At 40.4% G+C, this 24,012-nt stretch overlaps 2 protein-coding genes across 2 annotated transcripts; both read right to left on the bottom strand.

The window, feature by feature from the left end:
- Nucleotides 1-4,529: 4,529 nt before the first annotated feature.
- On the bottom strand, nucleotides 4,530-6,559 carry LOC117825527 (protein FAM181B). The gene has a single exon (XM_034701420.1). It carries the CDS (start codon nucleotides 6,313-6,315, stop codon nucleotides 5,356-5,358), a length of 960 nt encoding a protein of 319 aa, XP_034557311.1. The 5' UTR covers nucleotides 6,316-6,559; the 3' UTR covers nucleotides 4,530-5,355.
- Nucleotides 6,560-10,131: 3,572 nt separating this feature from the next.
- On the bottom strand, nucleotides 10,132-22,626 carry prcp (prolylcarboxypeptidase (angiotensinase C)). Its single transcript, XM_034700861.1, has 9 exons — nucleotides 22,119-22,626; nucleotides 16,699-16,839; nucleotides 16,515-16,616; nucleotides 16,118-16,299; nucleotides 15,877-16,034; nucleotides 14,162-14,334; nucleotides 12,119-12,286; nucleotides 11,822-12,009; nucleotides 10,132-11,053 (listed from the first exon to the last, which is right to left on the bottom strand). Exons 1-9 carry the CDS (start codon nucleotides 22,290-22,292, stop codon nucleotides 10,840-10,842), a joined length of 1,500 nt encoding a protein of 499 aa, XP_034556752.1. The 5' UTR covers nucleotides 22,293-22,626; the 3' UTR covers nucleotides 10,132-10,839.
- Nucleotides 22,627-24,012: the final 1,386 nt, after the last annotated feature.

Genomic DNA, 24,012 nt, shown 5'->3' with positions numbered 1-24,012 from the left:
TTCTTTCCCTCCTTTTCTAGGACCCAGACTATGTCTTTCCAGACATTTTAGCTGTCCTTAGCTCCCTGTGTAACTTCTGACTGTGGCACAGTTGATTAGCGCGACACAGGCTGGGCTGTACCATTTCATGCCCCCTGTCAGTCATGGGCCCTTAGAATCATCCTAACTTTTCCCCCCTATACGGCGCCACTGGGCGTGGTCCTTGCTAGTGAACATTAATGTAACCAAAAGATGAAGCAATAGAAAGTGGTAAAGATGATTATTACTTTCTGGACAGTAGCTCTGTCTCACATAAAGGTCAGTACCAGGTCAGACTCCCTGATGAGGGTAATAAGGTTTGAGAGTTCGGCTGTCTTAGCTGCAGTAATATGGACACCGTATTGTGAGGATAATGAAGAAGCACAACACAAGGCTCTTGGTTCAGCTAATGCTCATCTCTCTGACCTTCACCTGTGGTCACATGCTTCAGATAGTGACCGGACAGCAGTGACAAATGGCTGAAATTGACAGGATGAGGGGGTCATCAATAAGAGTTGACCTCAGTAGGAGGCCAGAGTCACCTCTCTTTCGAGGTGAACAGAGGACAGACACACCATTTGGCGGAGGGAACTTTGAATTATTCAGGGTCACCGTTGTTGGACAGGGGCCTTAGGTGATTAGGTATTCAGAGTGTTAAAGGTTCTGTTTAGCTGTTGTCAGGGTACCCGACATTTCTATCTGCGGCTCTGATGGAGCATGACCGGCTGTGAGGAGAGGAAGCTGAAGGAGCTGCTTGGGTGAAACACGCCTTTGATGCTCAGCCTGTCCAAGCATGACCCTGACTCAGATAAGCAGCAAGAAGATGGAAGGATGAGTTTCTCATAGGGAGAAAGACTCAGATCATAAGCCAGAAAAAATATATGTAAATGTCCAATTTTTCAAATGCACTTTTTCACTTTTCATCTTTGATTCTGAGGTCAATATAACTGTTTTTGATCACTTACGACTCTAGATCTGTGTCAGTATTCTGAGTTGTGTAGCTCCATGTATTGAGCTGAGTAAATGCTGTTTCCTTAACAACAGAGCTGGAGTCTATTACAAGGCCTGTCCCACAAATAAGAAAAAAAAAATCAAATAGATGAAATATCCTATAGTGACACTTTCATTTTGCTTTCACCGACTCTTTTATTAGTTCAGGTTTGTTCATTCAGCCATGCTGGAGTAAAAGGAGTTGTCTTTGTCATCGCAGCAGCAACTGCAACTTAAAAAATGTGTCATTTGAGCAGGGGATGGCTTTGAGACTGATATTTTTTTAATTCGATTTGCATGGGAGAATTATGTCTGTCAATGTGGTTTTCATTTACTGGGGGATGAAAAATCTCCACTAGTAATGTCTTTAATCTCGCCAAGACTTCAGTCAGCTGCACAGCTTGCAATTGTTATCACACTGACAAAAACACACAGATGTAAGCAAGCATACCCACAACACCCCGAGGAGGAAAACAGTGCATCATGGCTGCTAAAAATGAACGCATACTTAAATGGAAAGCGGTGAGACATGAAATGCATACTGAGAGAAATATACTCTGCAAGCAAATTGTCTTTTAGGGGTTATCTCCCTACTATAAACTAAAAAGAGCAGTTATTAATTCTGAATTAATATTCACTGATACTAACTGCGATTACTGGTTGAAATCTTAGCAATACATAATGTGGAGAAATGCAGGGAGTACTTTGAGGTCAGATCTCTCTGCACTGACTTTAATCACACTCCTTAGAGAGTGTGCAATAAGAGGTCCTTGAAAGGTGGGAGCCAGCCTACAATGCTCTTCATGATGAAATACAATTTCTGTAGTTAAGAGTTTAAAGTCTGGTTTGGTGATGAAAAAGGACATATCTGAACACTTGGATTGGAAATCTTTGAAAGGACACAGACAGACTGCAGGTATATCTTCAGCTGCTGTGTGGGCTGGTAGTAGAAAGGCACTGTGTGGTCACTGAAATACACATTAAATAACCCACCAGTGTGGATCATGATAGATATTACGAATTGGCATGTAGGAAAAAAAGAAAAATAGTATTTCAATTATTATCCCTTTGTGCAGACTTAGCATGCTTAGCAACCACCATGTACAATTCAACCCTGATTTTATTGAGCCACTGCTTCAATCCTGCAGAGAATCAAATCAGAGATAATTGTAACATCATTCTTTGAGAGCTTATTTGAAAAAATATCTCTAGCTGAGTCTGCCATTTCTTTTAAACATATGACTTGATGCACTAGACCTGACTTAATTTTGAAGACAAAAGTTGCATGTCACTGAGAGAGGTTACAAAGGTCCTATGGAAATCATCCGGCAATGTGCTTCTACCGCGGCGGTGTTAACAAGACACAGGGACTCGCTGTGAAAGGTCAGAGAGAGGGCAAGTGTGGATGGATACTCATTTTTTCACTCGGCACAATGATGTGAACCACTCTACATGTCCAACTTTCTGCAGTGGAGTTCATTTCAGCAATGGATGTATTTTTTTGTGGTACTCCTGTGTTTTTCAGTATAAGTGGGTGCATAGACAGCACGGTACATTGCCCATGGGTATCCCTCCCACCCCGCCTACCACCACCACCACCTTCTTTTGTTTTGTTTTTTTGCATTGTAGGACATCACATACCATGCCAGAGAAAATCTGCTGTATATTATCTAGTTTACCTAGATGTCTGGCTCTTGTTATTCAGGTCTGCTCCAATACAGATCTTGTTAATCGCTTTGACAAACACACCATCTCCAGTGTGCCATAAATCAAAGCAGCATAGAGTTGTGGCTCCATCAGGGCCTAATCTGAATGTATCAGCTGGTATCAACTCACGGACAGAAAATCCATATGCCTTCTGTGTGTATAGTTGCTGTATAGCAAACTGACAGCTATTGTTTTTTTTCTCCTGCGTATATGGCATATAGTGTTGACCATTCTGCAAACAAAGCCAGCGGGGAGAAGGTAAGAAAAATAAGCCTGGCAGACAATATAAGATAAAAGTAGAGCATTTATGCACACCATCACATAATACGCTTACAGGAGTAAGCATCTTAACACTAGTGAGCGGCGAATGTCCTTAAACCAGCTCTGAAAAAGACAGGGAGATTAAAAAGCACAGATTAAAAGCAGTCCTTTCTCCTATGGCTTTCTAACTTCAGCACAGATTGATTTTATGAGAAGACATCTGAAAACCATTCACTTGCCCAAAAAAAGCTACAGTTTTCATGTATAATCTCATACATCAGATACAAGTGCCTCTCTAAATGGGAGTGGTGGACACTGGGCTTTCCGTGGATCATTACTGCCATCTAGTGTGTTGGTTGAGTAAGTGCTTGCAGCCCTGTGGTAAAGCACTGGAAGGCATATTTAACATGATGTACATTTTGAATGTTTCTTGGTTAAGAAGTAAAGGAAATGTGTGAGCTCTGGCTGCAAACTGACTGGGCTTCGATCAACAACAAGCCAAGGTACCCCAGTAAACCTTATCTGAGCCAAACTATCAACAACTTAAGACTTCTAGTTAGGTGGCAGCATGATTCATAGTATGGTTATCTTCCATGCTCAGTTAACTAAATAGCTGTACTTATTTTTCTAAAATATAAAAAGGGATTGTTCAAAATGTATATTTGATTGTATTTTAAATGAATGTGCATGAGGACTTTCTTTGATTTGGACATCCTCTCCAGTAGTTTCTTGCCAATGCAGAATAAGCTGCTAGAAAATTGACTGTGCATCATCAAGTGCATACAGGGTTCAGCATGCAGACTTAAAATCATACCTAAAAAAGAAGTCTTGCACCCTGATGAGATTTGCCTCCATGTTAGAGGGTAGATGAATAAGCCTTCAACAGCCAGCAGAGGGAGATATCAGTGTGCATCTAGAGTGGGGTTGCAGGTTCATATCTTCTGGGGAAAGATTCTACAAGGAAAGTTATATCAATGTAGACTGCATGTTTAAATTTCCTGCCAACTCCTCTTGAAAACTGCTGGACATGAATTATCTTCAGAAATGATCAACACAGGCCCATTATTACACATTCTGCCACCACATGGAGCAGTAAAGTGGTGTGAGAGCCAAAAGCGTGAACTTGATTTTAATTAATGTCACACTTCCTTCATCTTTGCTCATTAGAGGAAATAAGAACACGCTGTTGAAAACTTGAGGAGTTAATTGAGGGTAATGATGTTAAGAGGTTTAATATTAACTTGAAGTTTGAAGTTTTTTTTTCCATCTTGAATCACGTTTGTGGCTTTATTTGGTACTGAGTGTTTACTCGTTGGCTCACTGCTGCAGAGGAGATGTAAAATAAATCAGTCAGCATTGATCGGCATCCTTTTAATGACTCCTCCCATCACTCAAATGTCTGCATCCTCTGCTTTGAACATGTATTTTTGTTATTGGATTATCTCTGGAGTTTTTCTCATTTGCAGAACATTTCAAAAAGAGAGAGCTGAATGTGTTCAGATACATCACACCTCAGGAAAAAAAGATAACCAATGAACACAAAAACAGCAGTCTTTTCACAGTAATAAAGGCCAGCTTTATTTTGTCTTCTTACAATAGATACATTAGAGGTTTTTTTTCCCAGCAAAATGGATACAGGTGATAACTCTGACAGCATAAAAACCCATTCTGAGCTGTAAAAAGTGGTAAAACTAACATGGCATCACAAATTCTTGTGATAATCATCGTAGCAAAATGAGTTTTCCCCCTCTCTGTCTCTCTACACAGGACTGTTTTTTTAACAGGAACAAAAAAAAGTGCTTCACTAAGAGATTGTTGCAGCATGTTTTGTCAGATGAGACAAATAGCACTATGATATTTTATGGCAAGATGTGATGTTTAGTAGAAATCAAAAACTGTATTTCAGCAACTTGTGTGTGTGCGTGTGTGTGTGTGTGCTTTCAAGAATAAGAAGTCTGTATTAACACATCTGAAAGAGCAGACCCGCATACTCTAGTGACAGAGATGGAGCACAACTGAAATCAGGTGCATTTTCATTCAGAATGACTTTAGACATTGCCTGAGATAAACATAATAATATCCATATGTTAAACAATTGAACATCAAACAAAACAGTGAAGTGAATGAATCAGGAGTGTGAAAGTATGCAGTATCCAGCTACCTAAAAAGCTTTGGACATTTCCTTTGAATAAAATCACTCCATGTTCCTAGTTTCTCTCAGGGAAAGTCACGTATTGTTGTTACAAAATGTTTCAATCCAGTTGCAATATTTCTTCAACAACAGAAAAACAATGACACAGGAATATCAAACTCTTAGACTAGTGTTAAACTTATCACAGCATCTTTCTCCTCCAGCTCTCCTAACTACAATATAGATTCTCATAGAGATGAATAATTAACTCTGTTGTAACTCCCACTTAAATCATAAGAGACCTGAGGTATGGTGCAGTCTGTGAAGAAGTTGGGAAAGGCCAAAGTGCACAGTGCGTTGTCCTCTATGGCTCCAGCAGCCTCAGAGGGACAGTAGACAGGAGGCTGGGTCAGGCCTGTACGCAGGCTGCCTCCTACTTTCTTAGAGGGTCCTGAGCAGCTAGTCCAGGGCTCAGAGTAGAGGAGGCCACTGACCAAATGGTGAGCATCATATGAAGCAGGATCTGGGCCTCCCATCTCTGGCTGCACCCGCAGAGGCATGCTTTGATAAAGGTCCTGGTCACTGACCATGTTGCTGTAATCAGGCCCCAGGAGCTCAAAGAACTCTGCAGCCTCAGGATTTCCTCGCTCCAGGTCCTTCAGCGTCATCCCAGATGTGGAGCTGACTTTGGAGCAGTTGGCAGGCTCAGTGAAGAAAGAAGGAGGCAGATTGCGATGCCTCAGGGGTGGTTTCTTGGCTTTCTCACCCCTTATATCCTTCACAGGGCTGAAGAGTGCTGCCAAGCTCTTGCTCTGCAAGTTGGCCTGGACCCCGTCCCTCTTAGGCAACGTTTTGCTCTGCAAAGGGCTGGGCTGAGCCAAGGGGGAACCCTGTCTTTTAACTGGAGCTTCTGCTATGTTTCCTGGTGTTATAATGCCAGTGCACCTTTTAATCTGCTTCTGGAGATACTTCCGGTGGTTGACTTTCCTCTTGGATTTCACTGGCTTGTCCAGAGCCAGCTTGATGTTGCTGGAGGCTGAATCTATGAAGCTCAGCAGGTCCCTGGTGGTCTCTTTGTAGTCCTCGTCATTTTCTGCCTCTCCAAGGAGATTTCCATCCAGACTTTTCTCCATGTCGTACTCCATTACTGAACCAGGGAAACAGAAATTCATGAACTGAGGGTTCATGATTGCAGTCTGAACAGCCATTACTCTGTTGAGCCCAGCGGCTACACCTGAGGCACTCACTGTAATCCCTGAACCAAAAGTTTCTTCAGAGCATTTCTTTTTATCTCTGACAAACACTTGGTCCTGATGCTGCTCATGAAGTTCCTGTAAACATTCCCAAGTAAAAGTGACGGGCTCTGAGGAAAGCAAGGAGATCTTTCAGGGGGCCGGACTAATGATGTCAGAACATCAAAGAGGAGGGGCAAAGGGACCGCAGGACTTAACTCTTTGCTTGTGCCCGACCACCTGCATCTAAGAGGGATTTGTCTGAAATTCCCTGCTGAGCTGAAGACAATAACCTCCGTCAGAACTCTCCCCCTCAGTTTAACTGTTTGTGTGTGCTCTGAACCAAAAACGCTTTCATGAAACTGGAGGTCTGTTACTGTAACAGGGTGCTGAAAAGCCTTTAAAATCCTCATGGGGATACTGCTATTACCGGGCAGAATTTTACAGGAAAATCTTTCTATTGAAGTTTGAATGATTTCATCTTACATTTATAAGAACAGCTTATTTAAATCTTTAAGTTAACAAACCCCCAAAACCCTCCATTATTGTTTCCAAAATCTGGCAACCACTTTTCATTCACTGTGCCCAGTTATGTGTTTCTTTTCTGTATTACCAAACAGAACTGTTAATCTAATTACTGTTCTTTAAGACACCGAAACAAACCCGACTATCAAGTCCTGGCTATACAGTGCAGAGAAAGGCCTCTTCTCTGTGGGAAAATCTTTGTGCCCAAACAGATGCCACTATTTGGGAGAATCTTCCCAACTGCTTTGCTTGTGTCTTAATCTGCTCATGGCAAAAGTTGATTTCTAGTGCATTCCCAGGCCAGTGGGAATTTCTGCCCTGGCCTGACAACTATTATGGGCTGCCTTTGACATAAAGCCCTACAGGGTCTAAATAGCCTCTATTCTTCGCCCGGCAGTGAAAGGGAGCTTTGTGCCAGAGATTCATTAAATTGCACCTCACAGCCCCTTCGTAAAATGGGTCTCAATAATGAACAGTCGATTTAACTAGAAAAGCTGCCGGAGCTGTTAAATTAAAGGGGAATAAAGTGCAGTTCAGGCTTAGTGTGCCAGAAGAAATGTTGACCTTAAGAAATCCAGGGTATGAAACTTTGGTTGTAAACAATAACGCATTTACAGGAAGTTTCTTGGACAGCAGTGAATACAATGGAGGATGTGTTCAAGAGCCAGATTGTTGTTGCCAGCACTTATCCCTATTTAAGTGGAGTTTCGATCGAATGTTCCCTGAATGGACAACTAGACAAACTTTAACTATATAATAAGAATGTGAAATTTGATGTCACTCTGCACATATTGTCTGCTTGTTTACCGGAGGGGAAGTCTCATCCTTTAGAGTTTATGCTGTTATGCTGAATTACTGAAAGAAGATCACTCCTCTGGCGAAAGTGCATGCTGAAGTGAGGCAGTGGCTCATTTAAGAGCCTGAGTGATGAAAAAAAAAAGGGCTGAAGCAGCGAGGGAGTGAGGCCGTTAAAAAAATTCTTTCTCATGTTAATTCCTGAGGAGAAAAGGGACAGTGAAACTGATAGCACTGATCTAATTATCTGTGGCCCAATATAGCTCTGTGAGGAAGAGGATGTTTTAAAAACTCAAACCTGGGATAATGAAGGGTTTAAAAAATATAAATACATCTCTGTAAGTACAGCTGGTCATGTACGACTACTGTTCATAAATAGAACAAGAATAAAAACTAATGTGGGAAGACTGAACATTCAGCTGCTTCATTTCAAAGATTTTGCCCTGAATTGAAAACTTGAAGTAATAATAATAATAATAATTTTATTTGTAAAGCACCTTTCAAAACCAGGTTACAAAGTGCTTCACATGGGCAGCAAAATAAAACAGGCAGATCATAAAAACACACAGGTCAAGATAAAGAAATAAAACATATTTTAAAAGATATAAAATTCCCCTAAAAGAACTCCAAAGGAATAGAATTATTTTAAAATATATTTCTTAAGATGGTCAAAATAAAATAAAGTCAAATAAAATTCAGATAAAATCCAGGAAGGCTCTACAATAAAAGTATGTTTTAAGAAGGGATTTAAAAGAGCTAACTGACTCAGCAGACCTAGTGAACAACTGTGCTACATACAGGAGGAAAACTGAGGTTTTCAGCAGACATCACAACATCTTATGAATCCATTCGAGGAGTCTAGAGTTTTAACGCCTGCCTGAAGAGATTCTGCCTCCCTTCTCTTTGCTAGCAGCACAGTTCTGGCAATGTGACATCATCACAGTCATGGCAGCCATATCCCCCTTTTTCACGAAAGGAGCTTTGGCTTTTGTGCTGGTGGGTCATTCACATCACAGGGCCTGACGCACGGATCCCGGAAACAAGTTTCCATTGTTGCATAAAGGCTGAGTGGGAGAGAGAGAGGGGCTGGTCTGTGCCAGACCGGCAAGGAAAAAATATATGAAACCGAGGAACACAACTGTGAAGCTTTTGACTTGTTTCTACTCTCTAGATACTGATGTGAGGTTAATTGTTTACATTTCCAGTGTTTGTTTTTGTGTTAATCACAGAGGTCAAACTATTGATTGAATTTTTAAAAACTCATTATGTTCGGACCTTTGGGAAATTTTGATTGGAGGAAATAATTAGCAGTACACAGCGCCCTCTAATAGCATGTTGTTAAGTACACAGATCCATGCTGTTAAGTTTCTGTTAAACATTACCACCACGCCCTCTGTCCCTGAGAATTTAATTATTCAGCAGCAACCAACCCCAAGAGATCGGGGTGCTAAGTGCAACGTGATGTGACACACACAGGCTTAATCTCTTCCTAGTAGTGTGTGGTCCCTGTCTGAGGAGGGACATACTCAGAGTTTGGGGTCGAGCGAATACTAATAACACCTTTGATTGATGGCCAGTGTCAGAGACTTAGAAAGGGCTGGCAAAATTAATGACCTCTCAAAGTCCTGAGAAAAGTTTAAGGGAGGCATTTAGCGACGAAGACCCCGTCCTCCCCCATGTTTAGCTGTGTTTCTTTCTACTGGGGTGTCTGAAACCAGTCAGGCCTGGACAAAATGTTGGAAAGTCAGGCTTTGTGTCGCCTGGTAGAAAATCAACCCACATACCAGTGTAGGACATGCTCCCCTTCTGCTGCACAAAGTCATGTCGTGTCAGGAATTTCACTTTAAAGAAGAGGGGGGGGAGAAAAGGAATTGGCCTTAACAGTTCAAAGAAAATACAAAGCAAGAAGAGGCTCTGTCATTTCCAGTCAAAGAGTTTTAGACTCAGTATTTTCATGACATTTGGGTCTTTTACTTTGACATTTAAAAAAAAAGGAAAAAGGATAAAAAGTGACTTCACATTGAACTACAAAAAGCCTCTTGGCTCCTGTTGATTCCTGCCTTTACTCATCACTTCTCTCTTAACCTTCTATCAACTCCTCTCAACCTCTCCGGCACCCCGGGAGTTTATATTAATAATATTGCTAGCAGGGGGGAACAAACCAGAGTCTACAGGCAGCCGTAGTGCCACAATTTAGAGCTTTAATGGCTAGCCTGTGAATGAATGCGTGTCAGGGGGAATCCCACAGGTTGGTCCACAGGGGTGAGGTCAGCAGGCGTAGCTGCAATAACCTCCCACCTCTCACTTTATTGGCCTCCTCCGATTGGGTTTTTATTAAATCTCAAGCACATGCAATTGTTCCTGCTAGATGGAAGTCACTTAAAAGCCTCTGTGGCTCTAAAAACAAGACAAAGAGAGCGCTCTGACAGAACCACAGAGCATCCATAAGTGACTGAGAGACAACAGGAAAGATTTGATGACATTTTTTGATTTTTTTAATCAGTTTGACTGGAAGACAGGGATCTTGGGAATTACAGCAAATTAAATAAAGATGAATAAGACCTTAATAGAAATTGTAAAAAGTGATGAAGGCACTGTTCATCTCAGCACAATAATAAATCAAGCTCATTATTGTAATATTAGATTTTTTTTTAAATATACACTTGGTGTTAAATCCTTTTCCTGAGACTTTTGTGCGTGTATCACAATATTCACTTCATTTAAAGAAGAAAATCACCTGAATGGCAACAAGAATATCAATAAGACTGACAGCAAAAACACACAAGGTTCCTGTATGTAATGATGACTCTAAATGACAAAAATGAAATGAGAAGAAGTGAATGACTCAAATGTTCCCTGACTTTAAGGCAAAGAGGCCCTTGGACATCATTTCAATTTCTCCAAGCTCCTGGAAAGTTGTATTGGCAAAAGAAAAGGAGTGTCTGTCTGCAGCATGGCTACACAATTTAGATTAAAGTGATTAAAATCAAGCACAATGTTAAATTTATAAAAACAAAAATGTCCCATTGTAATCATTTAAAATCATCCCTTCATTAAACTTTGGCATCACGACCCTTTCACCCAGTGAAATATCTCACAACGTGAATTAAAGCTAGAAATCCTGACTGCTGTGCTTCTTCTGATTGTGTCACACTGCCTTGCCGTTAGAGTCTCGGGTGTTTATGCAGGATGCGGTTTCTTTTTGGCCTGCTTGATCCACTCTCGAAAATACTTCACCTCTAACGCGCGGGCTTGGCGCACTGAAGGAGGGTCATGGTCGTTGCTGTAGCGGAGGTCCAGGTGATGTGCTCCATCAGGAATCATAATAGAAACCAGAGAATCTGTTATGTTGTGAGTCACTCCACCAGCCGACCAAGGGTCAAGTCCTCCATTACTGAAAAACATCAGCAGAGACAGAGTGCAGTGAATATACTGCGTTACTCACTTCTGTGCATTATATCAAGGTGTGGATCTGTGGCATTGTAAAGACCAGCAACACATTATCCTACAGGATGAGTTTCAGTGCTATGGGTTTACAAGAGCACATACACAAGAGTTAGTGTTTGTAAGAGAGTGTCTTGAGTTGTCTTATATTTTTACCACAGGTTGTAAAAGCTGAAGGCGAGGAAGGACACAAACACAAGTTTCCTAAGCTTTTTGATCTACCTGGGTAAACAAGCTTTGAAAAAGGTAAGTGTGTGGACCTGTATGTTGACTAAGTATTAAAACAGAACCTTTCAAAGTAAGAACGTTAGCACAACAAAGGGAAAATACATCAAATGCATTTCTTTCACTCACACACACATATTTATTTATATATTTCCACATTGAATGATTTGCATATGTATGGTTTTTAGAAACCTTATTTGAGTTGCTTTAAATCACCAATACTGAAAATGTGATTGCAAGACCTTTAATCATTTGAGCCGAGCTTCTGTTTAATTGGTATTCAGCCTGATGTGAGTCCGATGTTTGGATTGAGCTCAGAGGCAGTCAATTTTCATTTAAGTTTTACATACTTCAGCCTAACTCCTAAGGCTGGATATCCAGGTGAGCGCTTTTAATTTGTCTGTTGCACTTGAATTGCTCTCACTGCATTAGAAAAGCCCAGAAAAACACAGAGAGCCTTCTGCTTCAGTCTGGCATCTTACAAGCTGTTTACCTGAAGATGATGTTGCTGTGAGAGGCGATGTCCTTCCCACCATACACAATGCCGGCCCAGTCTGCTCGTGGCCTGACACCGAACATGCCGTTACACTCGTCAGAGAAGGCCTGGAAGTTCCATTCCTCAGGTTCAAACATGTCCTGGACGCCATCTGTGCACATGGGCATCACCATCTCTGTGCAGGCCTGGGAATGAAGGATGAAGGGTTGCAGATGTATTCATTGTGACGGACAAAGCTGGCCTGCTATTCAATCAGCATGATAAGACTGAACCTTGTGCTTTGTGTTAACACACCTGGTAAAACCAGCCGAGCATTCCCAGGCTGCTGGTGGCGGTCTGAGATGTGTTGAGACAGGAGGCGCTTCCTGTGAAGTTGTAGTACACCTTTGCTGCTTGGGAGACGCCGTGCAGCAGCTTGTGGTCAGGCACAGGGGAATCGAAAGCAAGATTCTTGCACACCACCTTAAAATGTAGAAAATTGTAGAAACATTCATACAATATAACTTTATTATTACAGTAAGTTTAAGCTAGCTTTTAAGATCTGAAGTTCTTTTTTTCAAATGACCTTGAAGACAAACATGTTGACTTCTACTTCCCTTATATCCATGTTGTTTACTAGACTATGGATGGATTTCTTGCGGCCCATAAAGTCTTTCCACATAAAAAGTGGTGGCGCCTGATTTGCATATGAAATTCCCTGGAATGAACTTGAATTTATGGCTGTACTCTTGGCACGAGAGGAAAAACTTCAATTTACCCGAAGCCAGTGATCTAAATAATTTCAATTCAAAAGTTCTCACCAGCCGCTTTGTTTGACCACGGTTGATTCCTCAGAATTAACAGCATGGATGATAAATATTTGAGTTTCAGCTTTTGTTTAACTTTGCTGCGTGTTGTTATGGTTGCAGCAGCAGAGTTGGCCGCGGCTGTTGTTCTTGCACTCTTTGTGAGGCAGAGAAACTGAGCTTTCTTGTTTAGAGGTTGGAGGGGAGCTGTGCTAGTGTGGAGTCTGTTACTAAGGCTTTTGTCTGCGGGCTGGGGAGGAGTTGGTGGTCGATGGATGAGGAGGGCCACAGACATGTCCAACCAAAGATTTATACCGTGAAAAAAACACTGCAATTGCTCCAAAGCATCTTCTCCTTACTTTTCAGATAGGATTAGGCTTATACATTCATCTCTGCCAACAGATTTCCCTCCTCTAAGCCCTCAATACCCCGTTCTCACACTCACTCAGATAATCACATTAGCTTTGTCATTAAAAAAGCTCCTCTTTGCACCCACTGCCTAAACCGCTTAAACCACCCATAGGGGTCGCATACATTAGAGGCTAGGAGCCAAAAAACTCAAAATGACCATTTAGTGTTTATAACACCTCGCATGCTGCTCCTGGATCCACTCAGAGGTTGAATAAAATTAATAAAACAAACAATGTTTCATAAGAGTTTAAGTTTGGTTATGAGACTGCAGAGTGGGGGCACTCAGAGGGAACAGCAAACAGAGTTGGGGGTCAATAGTAGGGCTTGGTTTATGCACGTGACATGCCAAGGTGACAGGAGGAATCTACTGCACCCGAGTCCATCAGACGCTCCACTGTCTTTCCCTCTTTTTTAGGGAATCACATTTAGTTTTGTTAAGTTGCTAGGTCTGTCTCAAAGTATAACACTTTTCTTTTGCTAAAGCCACGTCACATGATGTCAGTTTCTTTTTCAATTTTGGCAAGAAATGCAAACGCTTTGCCCATCAAGTGTGTACTGAAGTATTTGTTACAGTCTCATTCAAATGAGAGTGCTGAGGCTTTGTTTTAATGGCCTCATGAGCTGCTCTGGGCAAATGTCCTCTTTCTGTGGTGCCATGTGAGCGTCCTAAGAGGAACACCTCAGAGATCTGACGGGGTGTGCAAATGAAAGGACCATTGGTGCGACAGCGGAAGAAGAATGGTGGCTTACTTGTAGCTGCTCATCTAAAGAATACTTACAATCCAAAAGAAACTAGATCCTTATGAATATTAATGAAGTTAATTGGCAGCTGCTGTAAACAAAAGCTAAGACGTCCACAACAAACACTTGGAACACAATCGGCTAAATCACACATTCATTTTAATGAAGGGCAGGCTGTCGGGGCCAAATCCGCCGCTTAACTAAAAGGTAAACAAAAATTAAAGGTGTATTTCACAACAAAGCTTTAAATTTGAATCAAACTGAAGTTTAACTAGAATGTAATCATTTATTGGATGACTTCTACAGCCAAAGCAAAACAACCTGTCACACCTGCTTTCTTAAATCCCATCCTGCATCTTGGACACAGTGTTTTACAGTAATGTACAGTGACTGGATGTACCTGGATCGGCCAGCGAGGGAGTGGCTGAAGGAAATTGGCTTCATAGGGATAGTCCACCATGGCCAGATTCACCCACGTCTCCTGAAGCCAGCTCTTGAAGCTGCCAATGTCGTTTTGGTTCTTAAGAGGAGAACACAGACTGAATTCTTCTGACAGCCACTGAAGACCAGACGCTGAGGAAGAGCCAAAAATCAATCATTACATTAGACATGAATTTTTTAACTGCATTGTTGGTGTTATATATTGAAGTTGTCTCTGTGAGGTATTTAGATTTGACACTAACATTGTCATTTTCAGCTAGATTAAAAATGTTGTTGGACAGTATATAGCTCAGTGGCATAAACACCCTATGCAAACACAAAATTTACATTTTTCTTACTGATATTAAATGTATATATTCTTTAAATGTCAAGTCCACTCACTTTAAATTGTACTTAAGCTGGTCATTCAAATAACAGGCGCTCTCAGTACTTTCTGTTTTTCCATTTCATCTCAATGCAGCCTCTGTGTTCTAACTTAAAGCTCCTGGAAGGAGTTTTGTCATAAACACAACTAAAACTTGTTCAGGACAAATCAGCACAGACATTAAAGGCACCACTTTGTCCACAGGGGGCGCCAAAATCTGCGCAAACCAGAAGTTCCTCACGGGAGCTTTTATTAAATACATTTTTACTTGATTTTGAGATTCTCTAGTGATATCAACAAACTGCTTTCTAAATATGTAAGACTTGTAAGAGGAATCCTTTAAAAAGTGTTTTGAATTTGTAACTACTGGCTTTAATGTTTACTGTTCAACATTTTATATTGCTTGATAGATCAGTTAAGACATTAATAAGAGTGGGTTGCCAGGTTGTGGACAGTCATCATCCAGCATGACTTGTCTTTTGCTGTCAAGTTAACTGTTACATCTGTTAGAAACTCCTCTCAAATGGACTATCAGACCGCTAAAATTGTACTTATTTGAAGTAGTTTGCAAAGTTTATGTTTGATGGATTACATCAGACTTTTAGGGAAACTTCTTATTGAATTAAAAAGTAAATAAAAAAGACAAAACAAGTGTTTTGAAGGAGGAGGATCTGCTCTAACTTGTAAGTGGTCCTATTAAAAGCTGATATCTGTTTAATAAAGCATTGAAAAACATTGCAAAACAATGAGTTAATAGCACTGACAATGGATTGCACTATGTAAAATTACTATCAAGATATATTCTTCTTCTTCTATTCTAAAGGAGCTTGTAAACCCTTTTGGGAGGCCGTGAGAAAGTGATATCTACCTTCTCACTGGTGTTTCAAAAACGCTGATGATCAGGATAAAAAGTGGTACTCAGTTCAGTTAAGCCAACTCTTCCAGTTTAAGACTGTGATAATGTAAAAGTATCCAGGGATCCTGTAAGAGGCACATTTTCTTATCTGAGCTGAATACTAAAGAACTGAGATCATCTGAGTTATGCAGGTTTTATCTTACAATCTGTCATCTGAGGAGAAGCTCCAGACTTTATACCCAACAGCAATGCAGATTTAAGTATCGGCTGTGTCAGGTTTAAAGCTTTAATGGACTGTTAATGAGTGTGGACCGTATGCACAAACATGGAGAGATTCTTAAAAAGTACGAGCTGCCCACACAGACAGGATTAAAATGTTTGATCTCTAATTCTAAAAAAAAAACAAAGAAGCCTCACAGATTAAATCCTGAGCATCATGACTCCACTCACTCACCACTGGAGGAAACATTATTGATCGCTTTCCACGACTTTCTGATGTTTGAATCACAGTTGAGCCCACTTCTGGCAAAGTCCTGTGTCACTACTTTGTAGAAGTCCCCACATGGTACCATACCAGGGAACGGCCATATTGGTGCAGAGGCTGCCAGAGCCCTGAAACACAATGAGAAGCAATTATTTGTGGAACAGCTTTGCAGTAGTTATACAGGCTGTGTGAAACTGCACCAGTTTCTCACCCAACAACTATATTGGGGTATTTCATCCTGAACCAGGCAGAGAGCATCCCTCCATAGGACCCTCCCACAGCGATGACCGGGCTGTGCTGAGCTCCAGGTAGAGTCTTCTTCAGGCTCTTAATCAGTACTGCAAAATCTGCCAGAGCCTGCTCTGAGGTCAGGTAGTTCAGGTGTTTGCTGTCCTGCAAGAACAGGAGAAAAAATTGTGAAATCAAGGGGAGCTGTCAATGAAATAATAATGAGAATGTCTTACTGAGAGTGAAACTTTTTACAGTAAGGAAAATGACTTCACGCTCTGTAAGGCCTTGTTTTGTTTGAGGTGGTGTTTTCTTTAACTAGCCAAAATAAGTTCAGCATTTTTGATTGGTTGTACATGTAACACTTCATCTTCCCTTACACTGTAAGAGTCTTGTCCAAATGGTAGCGACTCTCCATAGTAACGATGTTCTGCAAAAACCAGCATGGCGCCCAACTCCTCTGCCACTTCCCACATGAATCCCTGACGAGAAACAATGACAGGTGCTGAGTTAGACTGAGGATTACATACAGTATTAATGTGAGGTAACAGATGGGATGTTTACAGTGTTGTTGCAGAACCAGGTGATGTCGCCTTCATTGCCAGTGTAGAACAAAATGGGCCCTCCAGGCTGCTTCCACTGTTTGGCAGACACGAGGTATCTCTGTTTGAAGGTGCCGTCTTCCAGGAATCCAAAATGATCAATCTGAATCAGGAATACAAAAATAAGTGATGTATGATCTTAAAAATGCAACAAGAATGCAAACTCATCCCTAACATCACATTGCTTTCAAATCATGTAAGCCTTCAACTTGGACAAGAAACATTAAAAAGAATTCCATATAACTTCAAATATAATTTACACATGGGTGAGATGTGACAGCCTTGTATGCATCAGTCATATTTGTTGACAGAAAACTTAAAGGGGCAAAGCTTCCTACGAGTTAAAGTCCATATTTAGTGTTTTGTGTTGGACGTGATCGGTGCATTCCTGGCCCTGTGCCAACTACAGCGGTGTGAAGTGACCGTCCCAAGGTTTGATTGGAGGGTAATTAGCCTCAATTTGTATTAAAACTGTTGGAGCCCATTAAAGGGATGCCACATTAGTTCCACTTTAGATGAGCTCTGAGATATCCTTTCATCAAACCTCAGGGATTCCGTGCACATCTTCCCCTTTCAACTATTTTTCCTGTATTCTTTATTAAACAAAAGCAGAGAGAGAAAACCAACAACTTCAGAGAGAAGACGACCCCATGAGGGTGCTTGGTTGTCCGATCCTTGAAACAGTACCAGCACTTAATACAAAATGTTTTTGTTTTGTTTGGTATTTTTTTCCTCCCTCATCGCCCACTTCCCTCCTCGGTGGATACAAAGGAGGCAGCAATTTTATGAGCCAATGACAGCAGAAAGATTCTGGGGGCCCTCAATGTGTTTATTCAAGCCTCCACTCTTTAGCATTTGGCAGTGTTCTTAAGTGTGAGGGAGCCATGAGACCGTTTTATGGAAAACTTCTGCAGTTTGGCAGCAAAAGAAGTCTCTGCGGTGACGTTCTTACAGAGGGTTAAGTTATAGCTTCTCAACAAAGCATTACATTTGCATTATTTGTATCAAAGAGTTAAATACCTCATCTAAATCATGCACTGTTAGTTATCATTATTATAACCAGGGTGACAAAATACAATTCAGATAGAATGAGTCATATTCTCTTGCATTGCAAACATATTCCCACACTCTTTAACCTCAATGCCTAAAGGGGTTCAATGTATAAAGTACCTCACTAAACGGACCACCAATGAGTAATTGTATCACTTGCAGCCACTCAGTATGCACATCACAGAGCCAATGAGGTTGGTTTCATAACAAATCCACACCCTGATCAGTAGTGCCACCGTGTGGACAGGGGAGGCAGCATCAGGCCGCTTTAATTGATATTCTCTCCACATTCTGAACTTTTACTCAAACACTTTGTCCACTTTTCTGCAAGACAGACTTCATCTGTTGAGTTACAGTCCAGCAAACAGACACATGAGGGAAACAACCCAAGCACAAGCTCCACTACAAGCCAACAGTTCATCTGAAGGATGCTAAGGGACACTTCCATTCATTGTCCGGAGGCAAGAAGCAGCAGAGAGGATTTCCTCTGGACGACTGGAGGATCACTTGTGCTCTCCTCACAGCAGCTCTTCCCGCAGAGCGTGCAGAGAGCGCTTGTATGATTGATCATTCTTTGGTAAAAACAGCAGCAGACTTATTGAGGGGTGAGAGAGAAGTGGATAACAGGGGGTTTTATTTGTTGTGCTTGTCAAGAAGAGGCACACTGCTTCTTTGAAACAGAAAAAAAAACCTCTAATCAGACAAGACAATGGGCGTCAGACGAGAGGAAACGGTCTTTATCTTGTTGTCAGAAAGGCTGATTAGACAGGAAGCCGTGGGCTGGACCAGGTGTGGAGCATTGTCTGCCTCTCCAAATATTGTTAAGTGTGTTCACAGGAACAACATGAGTCTGGGTAAGGTAAAGGACTGCAACTGAATGTATTTTATGTCCATGGACACTTTCTCAAAGACTGTCATATCATGTTCTTATGTAGCTTTTAGTCATTTTGAATCATGTGGTGCTATTTGTACTTTTATTTTCTTCTCTTTTTGTTTGTTTGTTTGTGTTTTGGTTTCTCCTCTAACTTCTTATTCTGATCTTATTTTATCTTTGTTTAATCTTGATCTTTTTAGGGGGCCTTTTTAACATCTGGCAAGGGACTACAGATGTAAACTAGCCTGTTGGCTAACTCTGGCATATTTACAGAAGTGTTAATTAATAAGCATGGTCCTTTTAAATAATAAATAAATAAAAATAATAATAAATGTCTGAGGTTTCATTTTCAGATACATTTATTAAACTTTCATCTATAAAACATTTGAAAATAGTGAAAACTACTCTACACGGTTTCAGTCCAAAATAGATATGACTGCATTTTAAAGTTCAAGTTCCCTGTAAGTGTAACAGGAAGTGAAACATGGTTAGAAATCAACAAATACTTCTCAGTTCTGTTTTAGAAATGACTTAAATAATCACAGCAAGAGCAAATATGATTAATAAACCTATTAGAGATCTGAAAATACCTCAGTTCTGACTCAGTGACTAAACCCCTTATAATAAGAATCTGTTCTGTTATTAATGCTCTCACATTACGTTGTGTTTTGTGTTTGTGTTTCATGTTATGGGTTTCTCCAGTCTACAAACAAGGATGTTGGTGAGGGCTTTAGAACTAATTTTAAGATTTTAATGTTTGTTTTAAAGTCACTACATGGTCTGACACCTCATAAACATCTACGCCCCCTCCAGAGCACTGAGGTCTGCTGATCAGATGTGTCTCGTCGTGCCAAAAAGCCGACAAAACACTAGGGGTGACCTCGCATTTTCAGTGGTAGCTCCTAAACTGTGGAATGAGCGACCCACCCAAGTCAAAATACCCCCCACCCTGGATACTTATCAATCTTAAAACTCCTTTTTACTCCCTGGCTTTAAATACAGCATGAGAGTTAATGTTGGTCTCTGTTTGTCCTTTAATGTACTGTATTTTAAATTGTACTATTATCTATTTCTACTGTTGGTATTTGTTGTGCAGCACTTTGGTAACCTTGTTGTTTTTAAAATGTGCTATATAAATAAAATGGATTGGATTGGATTGATCGCTTTCAAATTTAGAGGGAACCAAGCCCAAAAGAGTCAAAGTCTGAGTGCAGACTGATGTTGTGATGGTTCTAGGGTTGGACTCAAGGCCTGTTAAGTCTCAGTGAAAAGAAGTAGGACTGAGACAGTCCTGAAGCACAGTCCGGCTGTAGCACGGCCCACCTGTGATAGATAGAGGAGCTTACGACGGACATGAATGCACCGTCATGATCTCTGTTTACCTTCCATAATTATTTACTGTGTTGTTTACATGGTGGGTGGAGTACTAAGATGAACTCACACAGCTCAGCAGTCAGTAAATTATTGAGGTGAGCAGTTCCCTCCACTCATTGTCTAATGGTAGTAAATTATTAAAGGATGTATTTTAAATGTGGGAACCCTGGCGATGTTTACGTTTCGCACCATCTGTGATAGCAGAAGCAGGAGAGTGATAAAGACATGCAGAGTCTTGTGACCGCCTGAGTCAGCTTCACAAGTCACCGAGCGTGATACTGCGTTACAAAACCTGTGCACACACTCAACATGTAATGTGATGCTCCATGAAGTAACAGTAAATGGGAAGTGTAAAGGCTGAATGAAGATCTAAGTGTTTCATATTCACTGGGCCCAGGAGACCTTCTCAGGCTGGGAGCCAAGAGGGACAGTTTCTCTTCTGCTGTGGTAGGGACTGAGCCAAATGTGATGGTTTTCCCTCCACTACAGGAAGCCAGGGGGAAACACTATTGTCTGCAAACACAACACACTAACAACGTGTGCAGAGATAAGTACAATGAACCTTTTAGAAAGTGGTGCTGAGATAAGAGAACAGCAAATATGAAGCCGGGTGAGGTTGTAAATAAAAAATACAACAACAAGCAAGGTGTTCGCAGAAATACTTTCAACCCACAACTTTAAGTTAAGAGCTTTTCAAGATCCTATCAGTGTTATTATACCAGTCAGATATTTAGGGGAATGTAGCTCCTCACATTCAGTGGTGGACAGTAACAAAGTAAATGTACTTGAGTACAGTACTTAAGTACATTTTTGGAGTATCTGTACTTTAATTGAGTATTATTTTTGGGGGAACTTATTACTTTTTACTCCACTACATTTCTATCAGTGCTCTAGTTACTCACTACTTTTGCTTTGAAGTCAGCTCTCATGAATTTCCTTCTCTTTTCTGAAATCTGCTCCCAAAGACAGTAAAATGTGTTTGTGTAGTTCTGTTTATCTCAGTGGTTTAGCCATACCTGCATGTTGTATACATATAGAGGAAATTTCACTCAGATCAGGCAGTTCATGTAGAGGTGGTAATGATGGCTATACAGTTGTGCTCATAAATTCACATACCCTGGCAGAGTTTGTGATTTTTTTTGGCCATTTTTCAGAGAATATGAATGAGAAGAGAAAAACTATTTTTTCACTCATGGTTAGTGGTTGGGTGAAGCAAAATTTTTATCATATAGCTGTGTTTACTCTGACAACAGAAACTACCCAAGAAACCATAAATTCTGCAAGGGTATGGAAACTTATGAGCACAACTGTAATTCTCCACATGAGCACCCATGGTCATATCTTCAGCCCATGTTAGAGGTTTTTAAAATGAAGAATGAGATGTATCATTTGAAATGTTCACCCTGTTTCCCACTCTGCACAAACATACAAACATTCACTGTCTAACCTGAGAAAGCGTGTTGAGCTATAACATTTGTTTCATTCCAGATGAACATTTCAAACTAAGGTGTCTGTGCTTTGAGTAACTTAGTTTCTGTTTTGATTCCATGGTATAGTTTTAGAGATTTAAAGTAATGGTTCCTAAATAAGTCAAGTCAACTTTATTTATATAGCACGTTATATAGCACAAAAAACAACCTCAGTTGGCCTAAGTGCTGTACAAGCTTAAAAACCCAATCAATATAAACAAATAGCATAATAAACATAATAAACATAAATAAACAGAATGTAACAGAATGTACTTCCATGTATTCTTGACTGAACTTATGTATTGTGAAAATGCAAAGTTTTGAGATATTTTAAAAAGTACTTTGAATACTTCAGTATTTTTTAAAAGCAAGTACTTTAAATCAAGTAATAATCTGACTGAACAACTTTCACTTGTATTGGAGTAATATTTGACATGGAGGATCTATACTTTGACTTAAGTAATGAAGCTGTGCACTTTGTCCACCACTGCTCACATCACTGTAATCAAAATCAAACATTTAAATAAAAAAGAGGAAGAAGTGAGAAAGAAAGAAACACATGTGACATACAAGAAATCTGTGGCTTTAAACATCTATGAAGTGAAGAGAACTCACCCTCTGGTCATAATAAAAAGTCTCATAGCTGATGGGAGGCTCAGGGGAGGAAGGTAACCCTCCATGCCTGGTGAAAAGTTTGGATCTGAGGGCGATCACGTGCAAACAGCCGAGACACAGCGTCAGGAGGACGCAGGTCGCTGCAGCTCTGCTCGCAGTGCTCGGACCCTCCATCGTGACTCCAGCCTTCACTGTCACACACACACACAGCTCTCACAGCAAACACCGATCTTCAGATACAACAACAAGCTGGCATGATCTCTCCTCTGTGCACCAGGGAGAGGAGACCTGTCCCGTCAGAGAAAGGAAGTGAGGAAGGAAGTGAGACTGTCCTGTCAGCAGATCCAGAGAGGTGAAGTCAGGCAGCGTGAGGTAATTATAGCAACCTCGTGATGCATGTGAAACATCAGGTTTATCAACTTTAATGTCACTGTGTAACCACAGAAACATGAGCAACGAGCAGATGGTTCATTCTGTGGAGGCGCTCGCAATGGTCGATGGGAAACTGAGTTTTAATTGTGGACTGGATCAAGTGTCTCTGAAAGGTACGGAAGCCCTAAAAGGACATGATTCAGTACATTTTATGATCTCCTTTTTCGATCTGGACTTGATAACAGGATTATTTATCTCTTTTAATTTTAATCCAGATAATGAAGCTTGTTTTTTTTACTTTTTTTTAATCTTTAACCTGTAAGATAGATGTCTCTTAACAAAATGTATTTTTATTCTTTACTGGGGAAACATTTTCTAAACAATGTTTGTGAAAAAAACAAACAAAATCAAACAATTAAAGAAACTAACAGCCTTTATTAGCTGAAGTTACTTGGCTGTGTATGAATGTGCTCAGTGTATGTTTATTAGGAAAGCCCTATAAGAACATGAACACTATTGCTAACATTATAACACCATAACTAACACAGGGTGTTTTTTACCCGATATAGTATACTCAATAAAAAGTACTTGTCATCAAAATATATCAAAATATGACTATACATGACAAATTACTGTAGTGTTCTTTTTATTTTAAACTGTGCCATGTCTAACAAAATGAAAAAAAAAAAAGTATCATGGGGAGACCATTTAAAAATGCTCCAAAATTACTGAAAATTTGGAATTCGGGACCAAAAATGTCTAAAACAAAAAATGATGAAACTGGACACTTTGTGTCCGGTCCATCCATTCCTGGGACATTTGAGACTTCCCTGGTGAAGGCACAGCCTCCTTGACAGACAAACAGCTGCAGTAGAGAGAGACAAAAAAAAAAGGGTGAAAATCACCCGAAACTACATATCTACTACTAATGCATATTATACTCTACTGACAGTTAGTTGAATATCAACTGTAACTGGTTTGTCTTTGTTCTGAACCTCTGTCATTGTCTGTTATGTCCTATAATGCAGAATGTGGAATAAAGCAGTCCTAGTGGTCCATCCAACTGGTCTCCTGCACTGTGTGGAAGAGACAGGTTACATTTCGGCTATATGGTATAATTCAGAGATTAGTAGTATTTTTTTGTAGTCTTTTGGACACTCCGGGAGTATGTTCAGTAGTGCAGAGCTAAATTTGTTGCCGCAAAATCTAAATACCAGGGATTAAAATTCAAAACACTTTTTTCTTTTGCATTTCAACAAACACTGTGATGATTAATGGAAAGGGAAAGTTAGCAAAATACATTTTCTATCCTGAAGTTTTATGGTTATTGAGTTAGCAGTTCCACCATCGAGAGTTCATCACAGTAACTTGTATTTGTTGCCCTCTTGTGGTCACAAGGAGTAACTACAAGCACCAATAAGTCACTGTAGCATCAATGTAATTGGTCTACTTCCGGTTTATTGTACAGTTAATTGTTACTAGTAGTGTTCACCAATCATTAAAGATCACTGATACTGAAACA

The sequence above is a fragment of the Notolabrus celidotus genome, chromosome 14 (assembly GCF_009762535.1).
Source record: "Notolabrus celidotus isolate fNotCel1 chromosome 14, fNotCel1.pri, whole genome shotgun sequence".
Lineage (NCBI taxonomy): Eukaryota > Metazoa > Chordata > Actinopteri > Labriformes > Labridae > Notolabrus > Notolabrus celidotus.
Note: the sequence above shows the minus strand (reverse complement) of the source record. Positions and strands in the feature narration are given on the sequence as shown.